At 39.5% G+C, this 15,005-nt stretch overlaps 1 protein-coding gene and 1 long non-coding RNA gene across 9 annotated transcripts in view; one reads left to right on the top strand and one right to left on the bottom strand.

Moving 5' to 3' along the window:
- Positions 1-12,852, bottom strand: part of SPAG16 (sperm associated antigen 16) — a 1,155,561-nt gene extending 1,142,709 nt beyond the window's left edge. For 3 of the 8 annotated variants that reach the window (XM_017946897.3, XM_021924410.2, XM_021924412.2), the window contains exon 1: positions 5,361-5,605. In XM_017946897.3, the coding sequence (XP_017802386.1) occupies positions 5,361-5,496 (136 nt within the window). In that variant the 5' untranslated portion in view covers positions 5,497-5,605. Of the gene's footprint in view, positions 1-5,360; positions 5,607-12,809 lie in introns of those variants that run through there. The other 5 variants (XM_009182992.4, XM_009182993.4, XM_021924411.2 and 2 more) reach the window with 4 other exon arrangements.
- Positions 5,635-14,335, top strand: LOC116269242. The gene is made up of 3 exons (XR_004176716.1): positions 5,635-5,946; positions 11,502-11,665; positions 12,092-14,335. It is a non-coding gene; the product is annotated as an uncharacterized LOC116269242 (long non-coding RNA).
- The last annotated feature ends 670 nt before the right edge of the window (positions 14,336-15,005 follow it).

Below are 15,005 nucleotides of genomic sequence, written 5' to 3'. Positions count from 1 at the left end.
AGGTGCCAACGGGTATGAGGGAGAGACAAGTAACATTCCACAAATGGACTAGAGCCAGAAACCAATGAACAATTTTCAGATGCGAGCAGCATACAAAGTACCTTACACACCGGTCTCTTCCACTGTTGCATTTGTAGGTAGTGTTTACTGCCAGCAGCAGCAGCATCTTTATAAAGAACTGGAGTGAAACATATAGCTAATTATATTTTACATGATTTCCCAAAGCTGCTATAGACAGAAATCATTTTGTAATCGTTGCCATCACTGCCGAGCCAATGTACACAGAGGCAATCTAAAATCTAGCCTGGATCTTCCATGATCAACATTTTACTTATGAAGCTGAAATAAAAATACTGTAAATAGCAAATACCATAGTCTTGGTCCCTTTCTTAGGAAGGCCAGTTTAAATAACTGAATAATACAGACAAAAATGGAAGGTAGCTGGCATGCTTGTGGTCACATTCCCTTTTGCCAATTGCTCCCTGCAGTTTTTACCACACAGTCTTCATGAGGACTCAGAATTCTCATTAATATCCTATACCAGGGAGCCACTACCAATTCATCAGAACTGGTAAGAGTGGAGAAATGTACTGGCCACTCCTGTTCTAGATAGCTATTGCGTATCTTCTACCTTCATCACTGGAAAATAACTTCTGTTCAGCATATAAGACTCATAGTGCTCATGAAGCTGATGGTGTAAACCAGGAGATCCAAAGATATGGGCTCTACATGTGATATTTCTATCTGAAAATATAAAGGCTAAACATTAAGATATTTATCTACAGGCTTGCTACTTCAATTACAGTCCTTGGACCAGCAGCACCCGCAGCACCGGGAAGCTTCTTAGCAACGCAGAATCTCAGCCCCCTTGCCAGACTTACTGAATTAGATTCTTCATTTAAAGATCCACAGGTGAGTCACCTGCACATTAACGTTTGACTAAAGGACACAGAGCAAAACACATTTTTTTCTCTCCAAATAGCCTATGACTTTCACACAGGTAAATATCAACACTCTGGATTTAGTAACATAGTTCTCAGTCTGTCTATATGCAGGTTGTGTATTCTTTTCATTTGAATATACATAGGGTATGTATGTTCTAATATCTAAGAACCCATGCGTAAAGTTCCAGTGATAAGAAATACACTATTAGGGTTCATAACAATTACTAAGGATTTTAGAAATGTCTTTTCACTTAATACTACAAACATTTCAGAGAAGTACCATTTTATAACAGAAGAAAAAGTGGCTAACACATGTATCTAAGAGAATGCTAGTTTTAAAAAAGAAAAAGAAATCTATGCATCCACCTTTCTAAATGTTTTACTTAACTACAATGTTTAGCTTTAAAAAAAAAAAGTTAAAAACCATACAGTAAATTTTAAAAAAGGAAGGGCCAGGTGCGGTGGTTCACGCCTACAATCCCAGCACTTTGGGAGGCCAAAGTGAACCATCCTGGCTAGCACGGTGGTTCACTGGCTAGCACGGTGTACTGAAAATACCAAAAAAAAAAGAAAATTAGCCAGGTGTGGTGGCAGGTCCCTATAGTCCCAGCTACTCGGGAGGCTGGGGCAGCAGAATGGCATGAACCCAGGAGGTGGAGCTTGCAGTGAGCCGAGATCGTGCCACTGCACTCCAGCCTGGGTGATATCTCAAAAAATAAAATACAATAAAATAAGGAAAATTTAAATTTTAATTAAAGTTATCAGTGAACATTACTATTGCAGTGAAAGACTAGATAGAACAGTTACTTAAGAAGACAGCAAACTAGTACATTGGCTCATGTCTGTAATCCCAGCACTTTGGGAGGCCAAGGCAGTAGGATGCCTTGAAGGAGTTCAAGACCAATCTGAATAACAGAGTGAGACCCCCATCTCTACCAAACACAAAAACAAACAAACAAAATTAGCTGGGTATGGTGCCGCACATCTGCAGTTCCCGCTACTCAGGAGGCTGAGGTGGGAAGATTGCTCAAGCCCAGGAGTTTGAAGCTGCAGTGAGCTATGATCATGACACTGCACTCAAGCCTGGGTAGCAGAGCAATACCTCATCTCTTAAAAAAATACTTTTTTTCTAAAGGTAGCATGGTAGAGGTTAAGATATTTATCTACAGGCTTGCTACTTCAATTACAATCCTCAGTATCTCAGATAAGGGCATCAGTCTAGTGTGATCCTCGTATTTCAGGGTCTAGAGTCCTTAATTTTGGAGTTTCAGAAAGAGTTGACTTTGGGACTCCATCCAGAGCTGATTAGCTTCACAGAACTGGCTTAAACTTACTCAACTCTCAGAAATTGCTGCCAGGGGTTGGCGAGACCTTTTCAATGGCAAGTAAACGTACACCTATCATCTAAAAAGCCAAATCCTTAGTATTAGAATGCCTAGAGAGAGGAAATAATCAAAAGCTAGAGGAGCCAGATGTCCACGTAGAGGGAGATATGTAACAAAAACAGTATCTTGAGGCTCCACTTTCCTAGGGTCCACGTATTCACTTACTCTTCCTTGAACAAAGTCTCTTTAGACAAGGAACAACAAAATCAATTAACCCTTAGCTTTCTTAGTACAAATTCATTCTGGCCTTCCAATTGGAACTGGGCAGTCCCAAATGTCTGCAGCCACACATTTATAGGCAGCCCTTCCTCACTACAATTGAAAACCTCACGCAAGTTGTGTTGATTTCTAATAAGAGATTCATTCATTCACAAAAGACAACCAACCTTCTTTCTAGGTTCTGGAGATACCTACTTGACCCTTTACATATCTATCACATAGCTAAAATCTCACCTTATATTTTATAATGCTGCAAGTATTTTTTTAAGGATGAGTTCTAGAGAGGATTCATGTACTCCATAACTCAATTTCTTAGTGTTCTGACAATAGCTAAGAACCATGTCATGTATGTTTGTATCTCATCTTGTTGAAGTCTAAAACATAGAAGCAATGATATTCTGAGGTTCCTTAGAAGAGAAATAGGTGGCACTGTTAAGAGTTAGGAGATTACAGGGAAGGGGTGTTGCAAGGTAAGAACTCTTTTTCCTGAACACAGTGTGTAAACCATCATAAAGGACATGGGACCTTTATTAATGTCCCCCCACAAGGCGGATCCTGGCTATGTTTCTGGTTTGGACATTAGTCTATTCATATTCTTCATATTTGAGTATTTAAAAGCAGAAAAGTGCGAGATTTCCTGAAGAATTCAAGTCAACTTCTTTGAAAGTCTTGCTCGGTATTGATAGCTCATTGTCTAACGTACTAGGAGCATCTGTTCAGTCATAAGTAAGGGAAGTCCAGATCAAATGCAGATTAGAAGTCATTGAGTGTATGTGGGAAGCAGAGGACATCAGATTTCTGATTCATCTGTGCATATTATAACTTTTATTTACCCACCACAATAGCTCAATTAAATTACCTGAAAGCAAAAACTTTTAACCAAAAGAAGTCTCACTTTAGCAACTGTCATAATTGCCTTAAGAAACAATGTCAAATAACATTACACAGGCAACTCTTAATTAACCATGTGAAGAGAGCCCAGGGATACAGGAAAAATTGGTATTCACAAGCAATCCTCAAACTTCATTTCAACTGGGAGTTGAAATGACTAAACCTCTTCCCTCAGCATGGAATATAGCAAAATTAACTGGTTAAATGTTTAACTGTGTATCCCCTGACTACCCTTTGGTTAAAATACAAAATAGTAGTCAGTCAAGCAAAGAAAGAAGAAAAGTAAATGGGTTGGAGAATTCACACAGTGGATAGTAAAATCCTAAAAAGTTATAGTTGCTTATATGTGTTAAAGTTCCAATAAGTGTGATTATTTGAAGAAGTCTTTGTAAGACAGGTTTGCAAACTGCTACATCTTGGCAGGTGGGACTCAGTGAGCTCCCTGCAAATTAAGTAAACCTGATTTTCATTGCTGAAAGTTCTGTCATGTTAGACTCCTACCATTTATTTCACAAAGATGTTTGCAAAAAGTTACCTGTCAATCTCATGTTAACAATTAAACTATGTGTTTACGGAAATAATTTTAATGCAAACAAAATTACAAGATGCCTGGTTACCATTCAGTAGCGAGGGCACTGACATAGATACGCTTAGGAAGAATTATGAAAATCGCTGTTAAAGAGGAATATTACTGGAAACGACAGCCTATTAGATCTATGAAAACAGTATAAAACCTCACTTATGACAACTAAAGCACCCACATATTTCTTTCAAATTGATTTCAAGCGATTAGAATTTCTATTCCTGTAAAAGTTGTTTTGGCACCCAATAAAATACTACATATGTTCTTTAATCTTTTAACTAAATTCTTCACAGCTCTCTGTAGTGTGGATGTGTACTGAGGCTGAGTCAGGACAGGTTAATCGGCTTGTCAAAGCTCACAAAATGAATCATTGCTAGATTTCTGAAATCTTGAATTAAAGCTGGGGAGGGTTACAGTTGGACAAAAAAAATAAGATTTGGCAGATTTTGGAGTTTCCTTGGTATCTTTAAGAACTGAACAGATAATCATCTCTTTCTTACCCCCTGAATAAAGGACTTAGATGTCTTTTTCTCATGAACCCTCCCCGTCTCCCTAGTAGGGATTAATCTATATAACTAGAGGAAGGGAGTTCTAAAGCCTTAACACAAGAAATAGTGGACCTAATTATCCACACATGGTTATTCAATTTTTCTGTTACTTCCGATAAAAATCGTTAATCACTATCTGCTTTCTTCCTAACATCTCTGAGCTGTGTAGTTCACCAGATCATTATTTGCTCAAGGAGAAAAAAAAAAAAAAAGCAACTATACTATTATTATTATTAAATAGTCAAACTTGGAACTACCCAGGAAGATAATGCTATCAAAACTAAGCATTTAAGCATTAACTGGACCATCCAACTGGATCGTGGGTTGGGTATTCTGAGCTTCAGCTTCTAAAAGTCCAATGGCAGAGGTCTTTCCCTAGTCTCCTAACGTTCCTCCGTTGAATTTATTGGGACGGCTTTCTGAAAGATTGAGGGCTTACTTAGGAAACCCATTATTTGCAAGGAGGGTTGAAGCAATTTGTTGTGCTGTCTTAACATAAAAAGCAACCCTTCATCCAAAATGTACTGAGTGGTTACTAAGTATGAGGCCTTGGAAGGTCTCCCAACTCTTCTAACAGGTACGGGGCACCCTGCGCTACTAAGGGCGAGAAATTCAGTAAGTGGCTCTCAGGAAGACTGCGGTGGCAAAAACAGCACCTTGAAGTCCAACAAAGTCTCCTCCGGAGAGTGGTCCCAAGGCTCAAAAGGCGCCCCCAGTGGGAGGCCCTCGCCTTCCTCCCAACACCCATTACCCGACAGCGCAGCAAGCCGCGCCTCCACGGGAAGGATACGCTCCAGGTAGTAGGCGCCCTCAGCCGCCACCGCGTCCGCCGTGTCCCTCGCGTCCCCAGCTTCCGTCAAACCCATGCCCAACGCCTCTTCCAGCACCCTGACGGCGGAGCTCGGTATCCCTCGCTGGGCAGCCATCTCTGGCGCTCCGAGCCCCCTCCACCGGCCGGCCCACAGCTGTCCCTAAGGGCAACAGCGAAGACGCTGCCCAACGGCCCCAGGCAGCTCTCGCGAGATCCCGGCATCTCTCACCCCGCCCCACGGGAGCCCGGGGCACGGAAGGGTTGCCAGGAGTCCAAGTAGCTGTCGCACTCCCGGGCCTCCCGGTTACCGTGGCAACGTTGTTGCCTCGTTAACGCGAGAGCTCAGGCGCAGCTCTCGGAGCGGACAAGATACAATAAACAATTGGCTTGCATTGCACCTTCCTACCCAAGCAGCTTGGTTTTCTTTCGCTTTGACCCTATAATTTCATTCCCATTTCGTTGTCGTCTCTGAATTACCTTTCTCTTGATTCTTGCCCATTAGCAGTCCTCTAATTTCAGATGTTTGTAGATCCCCAAGTGTTCCCAGGGAAAACTACTAGAAAAGGTGAGTTCTCAACACCTAGAAGTTTTTTAAAAATGAAAAAATAAAGTTCTAGAAATCATAATTGAAAGACTGACCCAGGGGAGCTACCAGACGCTTAGCAATAAAGAACTATGGTGTTCAGCTTTGTCAAGTCCTTTCTTGTGATCGTTAATGCATTTAGCTGGACATCTGTTTTGAGTTTGGTTCCATATACTAAGACTTGGAATAGTATTTGTAGCATTGATTCTCGCCAAGGTAAAAACAGTTGCATAAAAATTATGAGCTACAAATTTGGTCCTAACAAATGTATATAGTTGACACTTGCCCTATCATGTGTAGTCTTATTGCTATGAGAGGATCTTCCTCAGGTTATATTGCGTATGTATCAGAAGCAAATTCAAGGCCCTTTTCCTTGCAAATAGTTGTTCTTTTTTTTCCCCCTTAATTTTATTTTAGGTTCAGGGGTACATGTGCAGGTAAGCTCATGTCGCAGGGGTTTGGTGTATAACTTATTTCGTCAGCCAAGTACTAAGTGTAGTACCCAATAGTTATTTTTTCTGATCTTCTCCCTCCTCCCACTCTCCTCCTCAAGTAGGCCACAGTGTCTGTTGTTCCCTCTTTGTGTCCATTTCTTCTCATTATTTAGCTCCCACTTATAAGTAAGAACATGCAGTATTTGGTTTTCTGTTCCTGCATTAGTTTGCTAAGGATAATGGCCTCCAGCTCCATTCATGTCCCTGAGAAGACATGATCTCATTCTTTTATGGCTGCATAGTATTCCATGGCATATGTGTACCACATTTTCTTTATCCAGTCCATTGATGGGCATTTGGGTTGAATCCATGACTTTGTTATGAATATCAATGAACATGCATGTGCATGTGTTTTTATGGTAGAACAATTTCTATTTCTTTGGGTATATACCCAGTAATGGGATTGCCAGGGCGAATGGTATTATTTTTCATCCTACATTTCTTGATGAAAACTGGAAGCCAGTGATCCCATAAAAGCTCCCATTTATTACCAAAAGATAGCAGTAATTCCTAAGGAAGGGATTGAGACTGCATGTGTCAGAGCCAGAGAGACAGCTTTCAGAGCCTGCTTCCATCACTTACTAGCTATGACACATTGGGCAAACTACTACTTAATGCCTCTAGGCCCTAGTTTCATCATTTGTAGAATAAAGACAACAGTACTACCTACCTCAAAGTGCTGTTGCAAGGGGTAAAGCAACATAAAGCATTAAGAACTTACCAGGAACATAGAAGATACTAAGAAATGTTAGCTGTTATTTCTATTAAATGTTCGATTTTGTTTATTTTTTAGAATAATCAAGGGTCACAGGTAGATATAATAGTCGGATAATTCATTCCTGGTACCTATTCTTTTACTACCCTACTCTTTGTCCTTGAGTTCTCACATCACACATTTCCTGAGTGCTCATTAAATGCAAGGAACAATTACAGGAGGCTGAAAATACAGGAGAAGAATTCTGACATTGGAGAATCCACTGCTTTTATAGAAAGGTTGCTCTTTGTTTCAGAAGAAGGCATTACCTCATCTCTCAAGGTTGTTTCCTGTAAATCCAGCCTTCACAAATGACCTGAGTAAGGAGTGGTCAAAGCCTTAGATTTTTGGCATATCTAGCAAGACATGTAGGAACATAAAAGACATGAAGGAGGATCTCTCAGAACAATTACTGTTTATTTGTTTTTGTTTGTTACAATGGCTCATCATTCTGACATTTTAGATGTAGTGTGTCATCTTCTACAGATGTTTGTCTCCTGCCTCTTCTGTATGACCTTAATTAAGTTCTCTGAGCCTTAGTTTCCTGTTCTGTAAACCAGAGATTTTAATACCTACCTTACTAAAATATAAAGACTAAACAAAATACGTGAAAAGCACTTATAACCATGTCTGGTATATCAAATGTTTTCAGTAAATAATCGTTAATAAAATTAGCTTAAAATATTGAATGAATATGCAAGCTTAAATTGGATATTGTATTTTTAAGAAACTTAAACATACAGAAACAATTTAAGATAAAACTTAAATATTTTTAGAAATATGGAGCACTCAGCCAGGCACGATGACTCACACCTGTAATCCCAGCACTTTGGGAGTCTAAGGCAGATGGATCACAAGGTCAGGAGATCAAGACCATCCTGGCTAACATGGTGAAACCCCGTCTCTACTAAAAATACAAAACATTAGCCGGGTGTGGTGGCACACGCCTGTAGTCCCAGCTACTCAGGAGGCTAGGCAGGAGAATCACTTGAACCCGGGAGGCAGAGGTTGCAGTGCGCTGAGATCATGCCACTGCACTCCAGCCTGGGCAACAGAGCAAGACTCCATCTCAAAAAAAAAAAAAAGAAATAAAGAAAGGAAGGAAAGAGAGAAAGGAAGGAAGGGAGGGAGGGAGGGAGGGAAGGAGGAAAAGAGAGAAAAGAGAAAGAAATATGCAGCACTCAAAAAAGGGAAAGAGTTTAATAGGGTCATATAAAATGAATAAATTATGACCAATATCCATTGCTTAATGTAGAGGAGAAATGGGAAAAAAATCTTCTCCAAAGAGTTCAAAAACAGGAGACTTATGACTGAAGGAAGTATCATTAACTACACTCCTCAAAAAAATGAAAACTTGTAAGTCTAATTCTATGAAGTTTCAAGTAGCCAAAGTTTTAATTCAGAGTTACTAATTTGATTATATCCATTTCATGGATTTCAAAATTGGAAGTCACCCAAGATATGTGTGGTTCAACTACAATTTGAAACACATTTCACAGGGACCTAAGCAGAAGTGGTTTTAAAAATTCCAATTAAAGCTACATTAACATTTTATTTTGTAAACCTTTTGGTCTCCACAATGGTCTGTAAAGCAATGAAATAAAAGCAAAAAATAATTTTAACAAATATAAACAGAACCAATAATTGCATTCAAATAAAAACATGATGCAACCTTTTAGGAAGACTGCTGATATCTTAAAACTAGCATGTATTTTCAAGGAACAAATTTGAAAATAAATGTGTTACATTTGAATTTTTATTCTGTTAATAACTAGTTTAATTAAAAAGAAGTGTGAATGCTTTACTAAGAAAAAACAAAAAATTCAGACCAAAGTGATTGTTTGAGTTATAATGCCTTTCCATCCTATAATATTTCCTTTTTAATATACTGCACAAACTTCCTTGGAGTGGGGAAAAAAAATGCCTTAATATTTTGATGAATGAACAGCAAACTATCTACTTTCCCTTTGAATGTATTACTGAAAAATATAAATAAAGAAAACCAGTGGAGACAGTAGAAATAAAGCAACAACCACAAAAGGCAACAAATTTTATCTCCTCCCAGCCTAAATGCTCCATTTATGTAAAAGTGAAATTATTTTTAAAAGCAAAACCAGAAAGGAAGCTGACAATGGATGTACTCTTTGTATTTGTAGTTTTAAAGCAGAAAATAATTACATGCAATAATATAGTAAAGTAGTATTCAATTTTCATAAGTTATGAGCATTCATTTGCTATAGATAGAGCCCAAGCCATTTACTGATGCATCTTTTTATAAAAGTAACTATCTTATTTTCTTTCAAAACTTAACAGTAAATGGTGGCCAATTTTAGATTTCTGAATTCATAGAAGTAGTACTAATTGACTATGGTGGAAAATTATCATTTCAAATATACAGCATATATATTTCCCTTTTTCACCAACAACCACTGAAAATTCATTTCTCTAGTGTTCTGAGCCCACGTAGTTCAAACAGGGTCAATCCTCTGTCTCTGGCAAGGAACATATGTTCCAGGTTTAACCCAAAAGAATACCTCATTATTCTTGGCTACTGTGATCAGTTCTGAAGTTGGTATGTGTCTTAAAAGGAGCCAAATTAGATTTGGTAAGAATTTGTTGGAAATTTTGGGAGATTCTTACTCTGCCCCTTGGGACTTAGTTCTGGAGTTGTTCCAGCATGATTGCAAGAATGAACAAATTATCTATCTAAGAATTCAGTCAGCATGGAAGACCTGAGTGAAGAAAGAGAAAACTTGAGCCCAGATGCAATGACTTGAACCCATAGCATACACACATGTATTTCTTTGCTCTGTCAGCTGAGAGGGCCTAGAAGCAACAACACCCCCATTACAATGAGCACTTCAGATTTTAGATTTTAATACCATTTGCTAATTAAAAGGATAGAGGGCTCCTTGGAGAGACGGCTGGTTTTAGGGCTTGATGGGGAATAAACAAGATGAGCCTAGAGGATCTTACCGTTCCAGAAAGTAAAAAAGATCCTGCCTCTGAAAAAAAATCTCAAAGTGATGGACATAGGTCAAAGGGACACAGCAGCCAATTGTCCTAAGTGAAGCTAGGATGATTTGAGCAACCAAATTAATAAAGTAGTACTGAAGTATAACTCAAAGTATAAAATAAATATCTGTGAGTCTATACTGATACAAATAGATGATTAAATGATAAATAAATGAGTGGAGAAGAATGGACAAATCTCCTGTGATGAGAAATTTCAAGTAATTTATGTAGATACTCTACATTCCAGGAGATGGAGCATAGCTGCACATTCCTTAAGTATAGACTACACATAGTGAGTTTCTTGTATAGTAAAATCCCAACTTGACAGTGCAGAAGGCTGATAAACACCACCTCACCCAGGTGATCAAGATTAATATCAACAGTGATAAGTCATGTTGGTATTGGTATTATGTAATGAGAATGGCATTTCATCTCTGTGATCTTTCTCCCCAGAACCTGTAAGCATGGACCAATCGAGAGAAAACATCAGATAAATCTCAGTTGAGGGAAACTACAACATACCTTACCCAGTACTTCTCAAAACTATCAACATCATTGTGTTAGTTCATTTTCACACTGCTGAAAAAGACATGCAAGACTGAACAATTTACAAAAGAAACAGGTTTAACTGGACTGACAGTTTCATGTGGCTGGGGAGACCTCATAATCATGGCAGAAGGCAAGAAGGAGCAAGTAATTTCTTACATTGATGGTGGCAAGCAAAGAGAGCTAGTGCAGGGAACTCCCGTTTTTAAAACCATCAGATCTCATGGGACTGATTCACTACCACAAGAACCGTATGGGAAAAACCACCCCCATGATTCAATTATCTCTCACCAGTTTCCTCCCACAACATGTGGGATTATGGGAGTATAATTCAAGATGAGATTTGGGTGGGGACACAGCCAAACAATATCATTCCACCCCTGGCCCCTCTCAAATCTCATGTCCTCACATTTAAAAACCAATTGTGCCTTCCCAACAGTCCCCTAAAGTCTTAACTCATTTCAGCATTAACCTAAAAGTCCACAGTCCAAAGTATCATCTGACACAAGGCAAGTCCCTTCCACCTATGAGCCTGTAAAATCAAAAGCAAGTTAGTTACTTCCTAGATACAGTGGGGTTACAGGGATTGGGTAAATACAGCCATTCCAAATGGGAGATATTGGCCAAAACAAAGGAGCTACAGGCTCCATGCAAGTCCAAACTCCAGCAGGGCAGTCAAATCTTAAAGCTCCAAAATGATCTCCTTTTACTCCATGTGTCACATCCAGGTCAAGCTGATGCAACAGGTGGGTTCCCATGTTCTTGGGCAGCTCCACCCCTGTGGCTTTGCAGGGTACAGTCTCCCTCCTGGCTGCTTTCATGGGCTGGTGTTGAGTGTCTGCAGCTTTTCCAGGTGCACAGTGCAAGCTATCAGTGGATCTACCATTCTGGGGTATGATGGACAGGTGGCCCTCTTCTCACAGCTCCCCTAGGCAGTGCCCCAGTAGGGACTCCATGTGGGGGCTCTGATCCCACATTTTCCTTCTGCACTGCCCTAGCAGAGGATCTCCATGAGAGCCCCACTCCTGCAGCAAACTTCTGCCTGGACATCCAGGCATTTCCATACATTCTCTGAAACCTAGGCGGAGGTTCCCAAACCCCAATTCTTGACTTCTGTGCACAGGCAGGCTCAACACCACACAGAAGCTGTCAAGGCTTCAGGCTTGCACCCTGTGAAGCCACGGCCCAAGCTCTACTTTGTCCCCTTTCAGCTATGGCTAGAGTAGCTGGGACACAGGGCACCAAGTCCCTAGACTGCACACAGCATGAGGACCCTGGAACCAGCCCTCAAAACCACTTTTTCCTCCTACACTTCCAGGCCTATGATGGGAAGGGCTGCCATGAATACCTCTATTATGCCCTGGAGGCATTTTTCCTATTGTCTTAGGGATTAACATTCGGTTCCTTGTTACTTATGCAAATTTCTGCAACTGGCTTGAATTTCTTCTCAGAAAATGGGATTTTTCTTTTCTGTCACATTGTCAGGCTGCAAATTTTCCAAACGTTTATGCTCTGCTTCCTTTATAAAACTGAGTGCCTTTAACAGCACCCAAGTCACCTCTTGAATGCTTTGCTGCTTAGAAATTTCTTCTGCCAGATACGCTAAATTATCTCTCTCAAGTTCAAAGTGCCATAGATCTCTAGGGCAGGGGCAAAATGCCACTAGTCTCTTTATTAAAACATAACAAGAGTCACCTTTGCTCCAGTTCCCAACAAGTTCCTCATCTCCATCTGAGATCATCTCAGCCTGGATTTCATTGTCCATATTGCTATCAGCATTTTGGGCAAAGCCATTCAAGAAGTCTCTAGGGAGTTCCAAACTTTCCCATATTTTCCTGTCTTTTTCTGAGCCCTCCAAGCTGTTCCAACCTCTGCCTGTTACCCAGTTCCAAAGTTGCTTTCACATTTTTGGCTATCTTTTCAGCAACACCCCACTCCTGGAACCAATTTACTGCATTAGTCTGTTTTCATACTACTGATAAAAACATACCTGAGACTGGGCAATTTACAAAATAAAGAGGTTTAAATGGACTCACAGTTCCACGTGGCTGAGGAGGCCTCAGAATCATGGTGGAAGGCAAGGAGGAGCAAGTCACGTCTTACATCAATGGCACCAGGCAAAGAGAGCTTGTGCAGGGATCTCCTGTTTTGAAAACCATCAGATCTTGTGAGACTTATTCACTACCACAAGAACAGTATGGGGGAAACCACCCCCATGATTTAATTTTCTCCCACAGGGTTCTTCCCACAACATGTGGGAATTATGGGAGTATAATTCAAGATGATATTTGGGTGGGGACACAGTCAAAACATATCAATCATTAAACAAGAAAAGTGGGAAACTGTCACAACCAAGAGATCCCTAAAGAGGTATGCTGACTGAATGCAACGTGGGATCCTAGGGAAAAGAGAATATTATGTAAAAACTAAGGATTTCTGAATAAAGTATGGACTTTATTTAGTTACTAATAATGTGTCAATAATGGTTCATTAGATGTAACAAATGTACCATATTGATGTAAGATGTTCATAGTAGGGAAAACTGAATATGAGTATATGGGAACTTTCTATATTATCTTTGCAACTTATTGCTAAATCTAAAACTATTCTGAAATAAAAAATTAATTTTTAAAAAGTTGCTTGAACATTTATTCTAGCATTTCCTTAAACAAGCCTCACCATTGACCTTTCTTTTAAAACAACAAATTCCTTTTGCTTAAGTCAGTTTCTGTTGGGCTGTCTGTCACTTGCAGTTCAACAGGACCTCCTGGTAAATTGACTCTGTGTGGAATCACCATTACTTCCATACTATTTGAAGATTTATTTTGCTGCCAAGAGTTTTTTTCTTAATCTATCTGATATACAATAACATTGTATTGTGTACTTTAAAATGTGTTGAGAGGGTAGACCTCATATTCAGTGTTCTTCCCACACACAAAAAGGGCTAATATGATGTGCCTTTGTGAATTTAGACCTGAAAGTGCTATTCTCACCACACAGATGAAAAAATACAGTTTGTTTTCATACATAGGAGAAAACTGAATGGGCTACCTTTGAAGTCCAGGGCACCCTCCTCTATTTTGTTCACTTCCTCATCAGGCACTATGTACAGACTGAGAAGAGAAAGACTTCAAAAGAGTGGTCAGGACAACAACAAAGACAATGACTGGAAAGACAGAAGAATTGTGCAGAGAAAGAGGTAGATAGAAATGGAAGTCTGTTGTTCCCCTCTATGTGTCTATGTGTTTTCATCATCTAGCTCCCACTCATAAGTGAGAACATGCCACATTTGGTTTTCTGTTCCTGTGTTAGTTTGCTAAGGATAATGGCCTCCAGCTCTGTCCATGTCCCTGCAAAGGACATGATCTCATTCTTTTTAATGGGTGTAAACTATTCCGTGGTGTATATGTACCACAACACCCCTGAACTTAACTTAAAGTTAAAAATAAAAAATAAAGGAAAAGCTGAGTTAAGCTATACTATCTTTGTAACTCTTCTGTAAATCTAAAATTCTATCAAAATAAAAAGTTTTAAATGTATTTTAAAAAGAAATGGAAGTCTGACTTAGGAAAGCATTATGACAATTCTAGCAGTGAACATTTAACACACATCTAATGCCCACTTTGAGCAGTGGGGACTTGCCTATGAAAATTCCACTGTTCAATATGCAGTGGGGTATACAGCAATTTCCAAGACAGTCTTGCTGGAGAGAGCCTTCTTCCAGCCATTGCAATGTTCTCCTGATACTCAGTTGTCACATCCTATACCTGAAATACAATAGATTTATCTAAAGTATTGTATAATCCCTGATTGACTTTAACATGTCTTAGCATGTCTGCAATTATGCATATTACCAGAAAGAAGAAAGAGAGAGAAAGAGGGAGGGAGGAAGGAAGGAAGGAAAGAAAGAAGGAGAAGAATTATTTTTCTAAGCATATAATGCTATGCTCAATTCTTTGTGGATAATGGGAAGCAGAGTTTGAATTGTTCCCTGTATAAAAGATAACTCATTTTAGCTCCTTGTCCTTCCTGGAGGTAAGAAAGCAAGTTTGGTAGTGAATAGCCCAGTTAGTACATTGCATCCAGGCTGGTCAGATCCTGGGACTGTTGAGACAGATTCTTGTGCACAGAACCACACAAATCAGAGATTCAGAAAACATGAGAGTAATGAAAGCTAAGACCCATATGTGAAATACATAAGGGTTAGTCAGATTTTAATTAAAAGTGTATTT

The sequence above is a fragment of the Papio anubis genome, chromosome 10, assembly GCF_008728515.1.
Source record: "Papio anubis isolate 15944 chromosome 10, Panubis1.0, whole genome shotgun sequence".
NCBI classification, from domain to species: domain Eukaryota; kingdom Metazoa; phylum Chordata; class Mammalia; order Primates; family Cercopithecidae; genus Papio; species Papio anubis.
The sequence above is the reverse complement of the archived record's forward strand: the minus strand, read 5'-3'. Positions and strand labels throughout refer to the sequence as shown.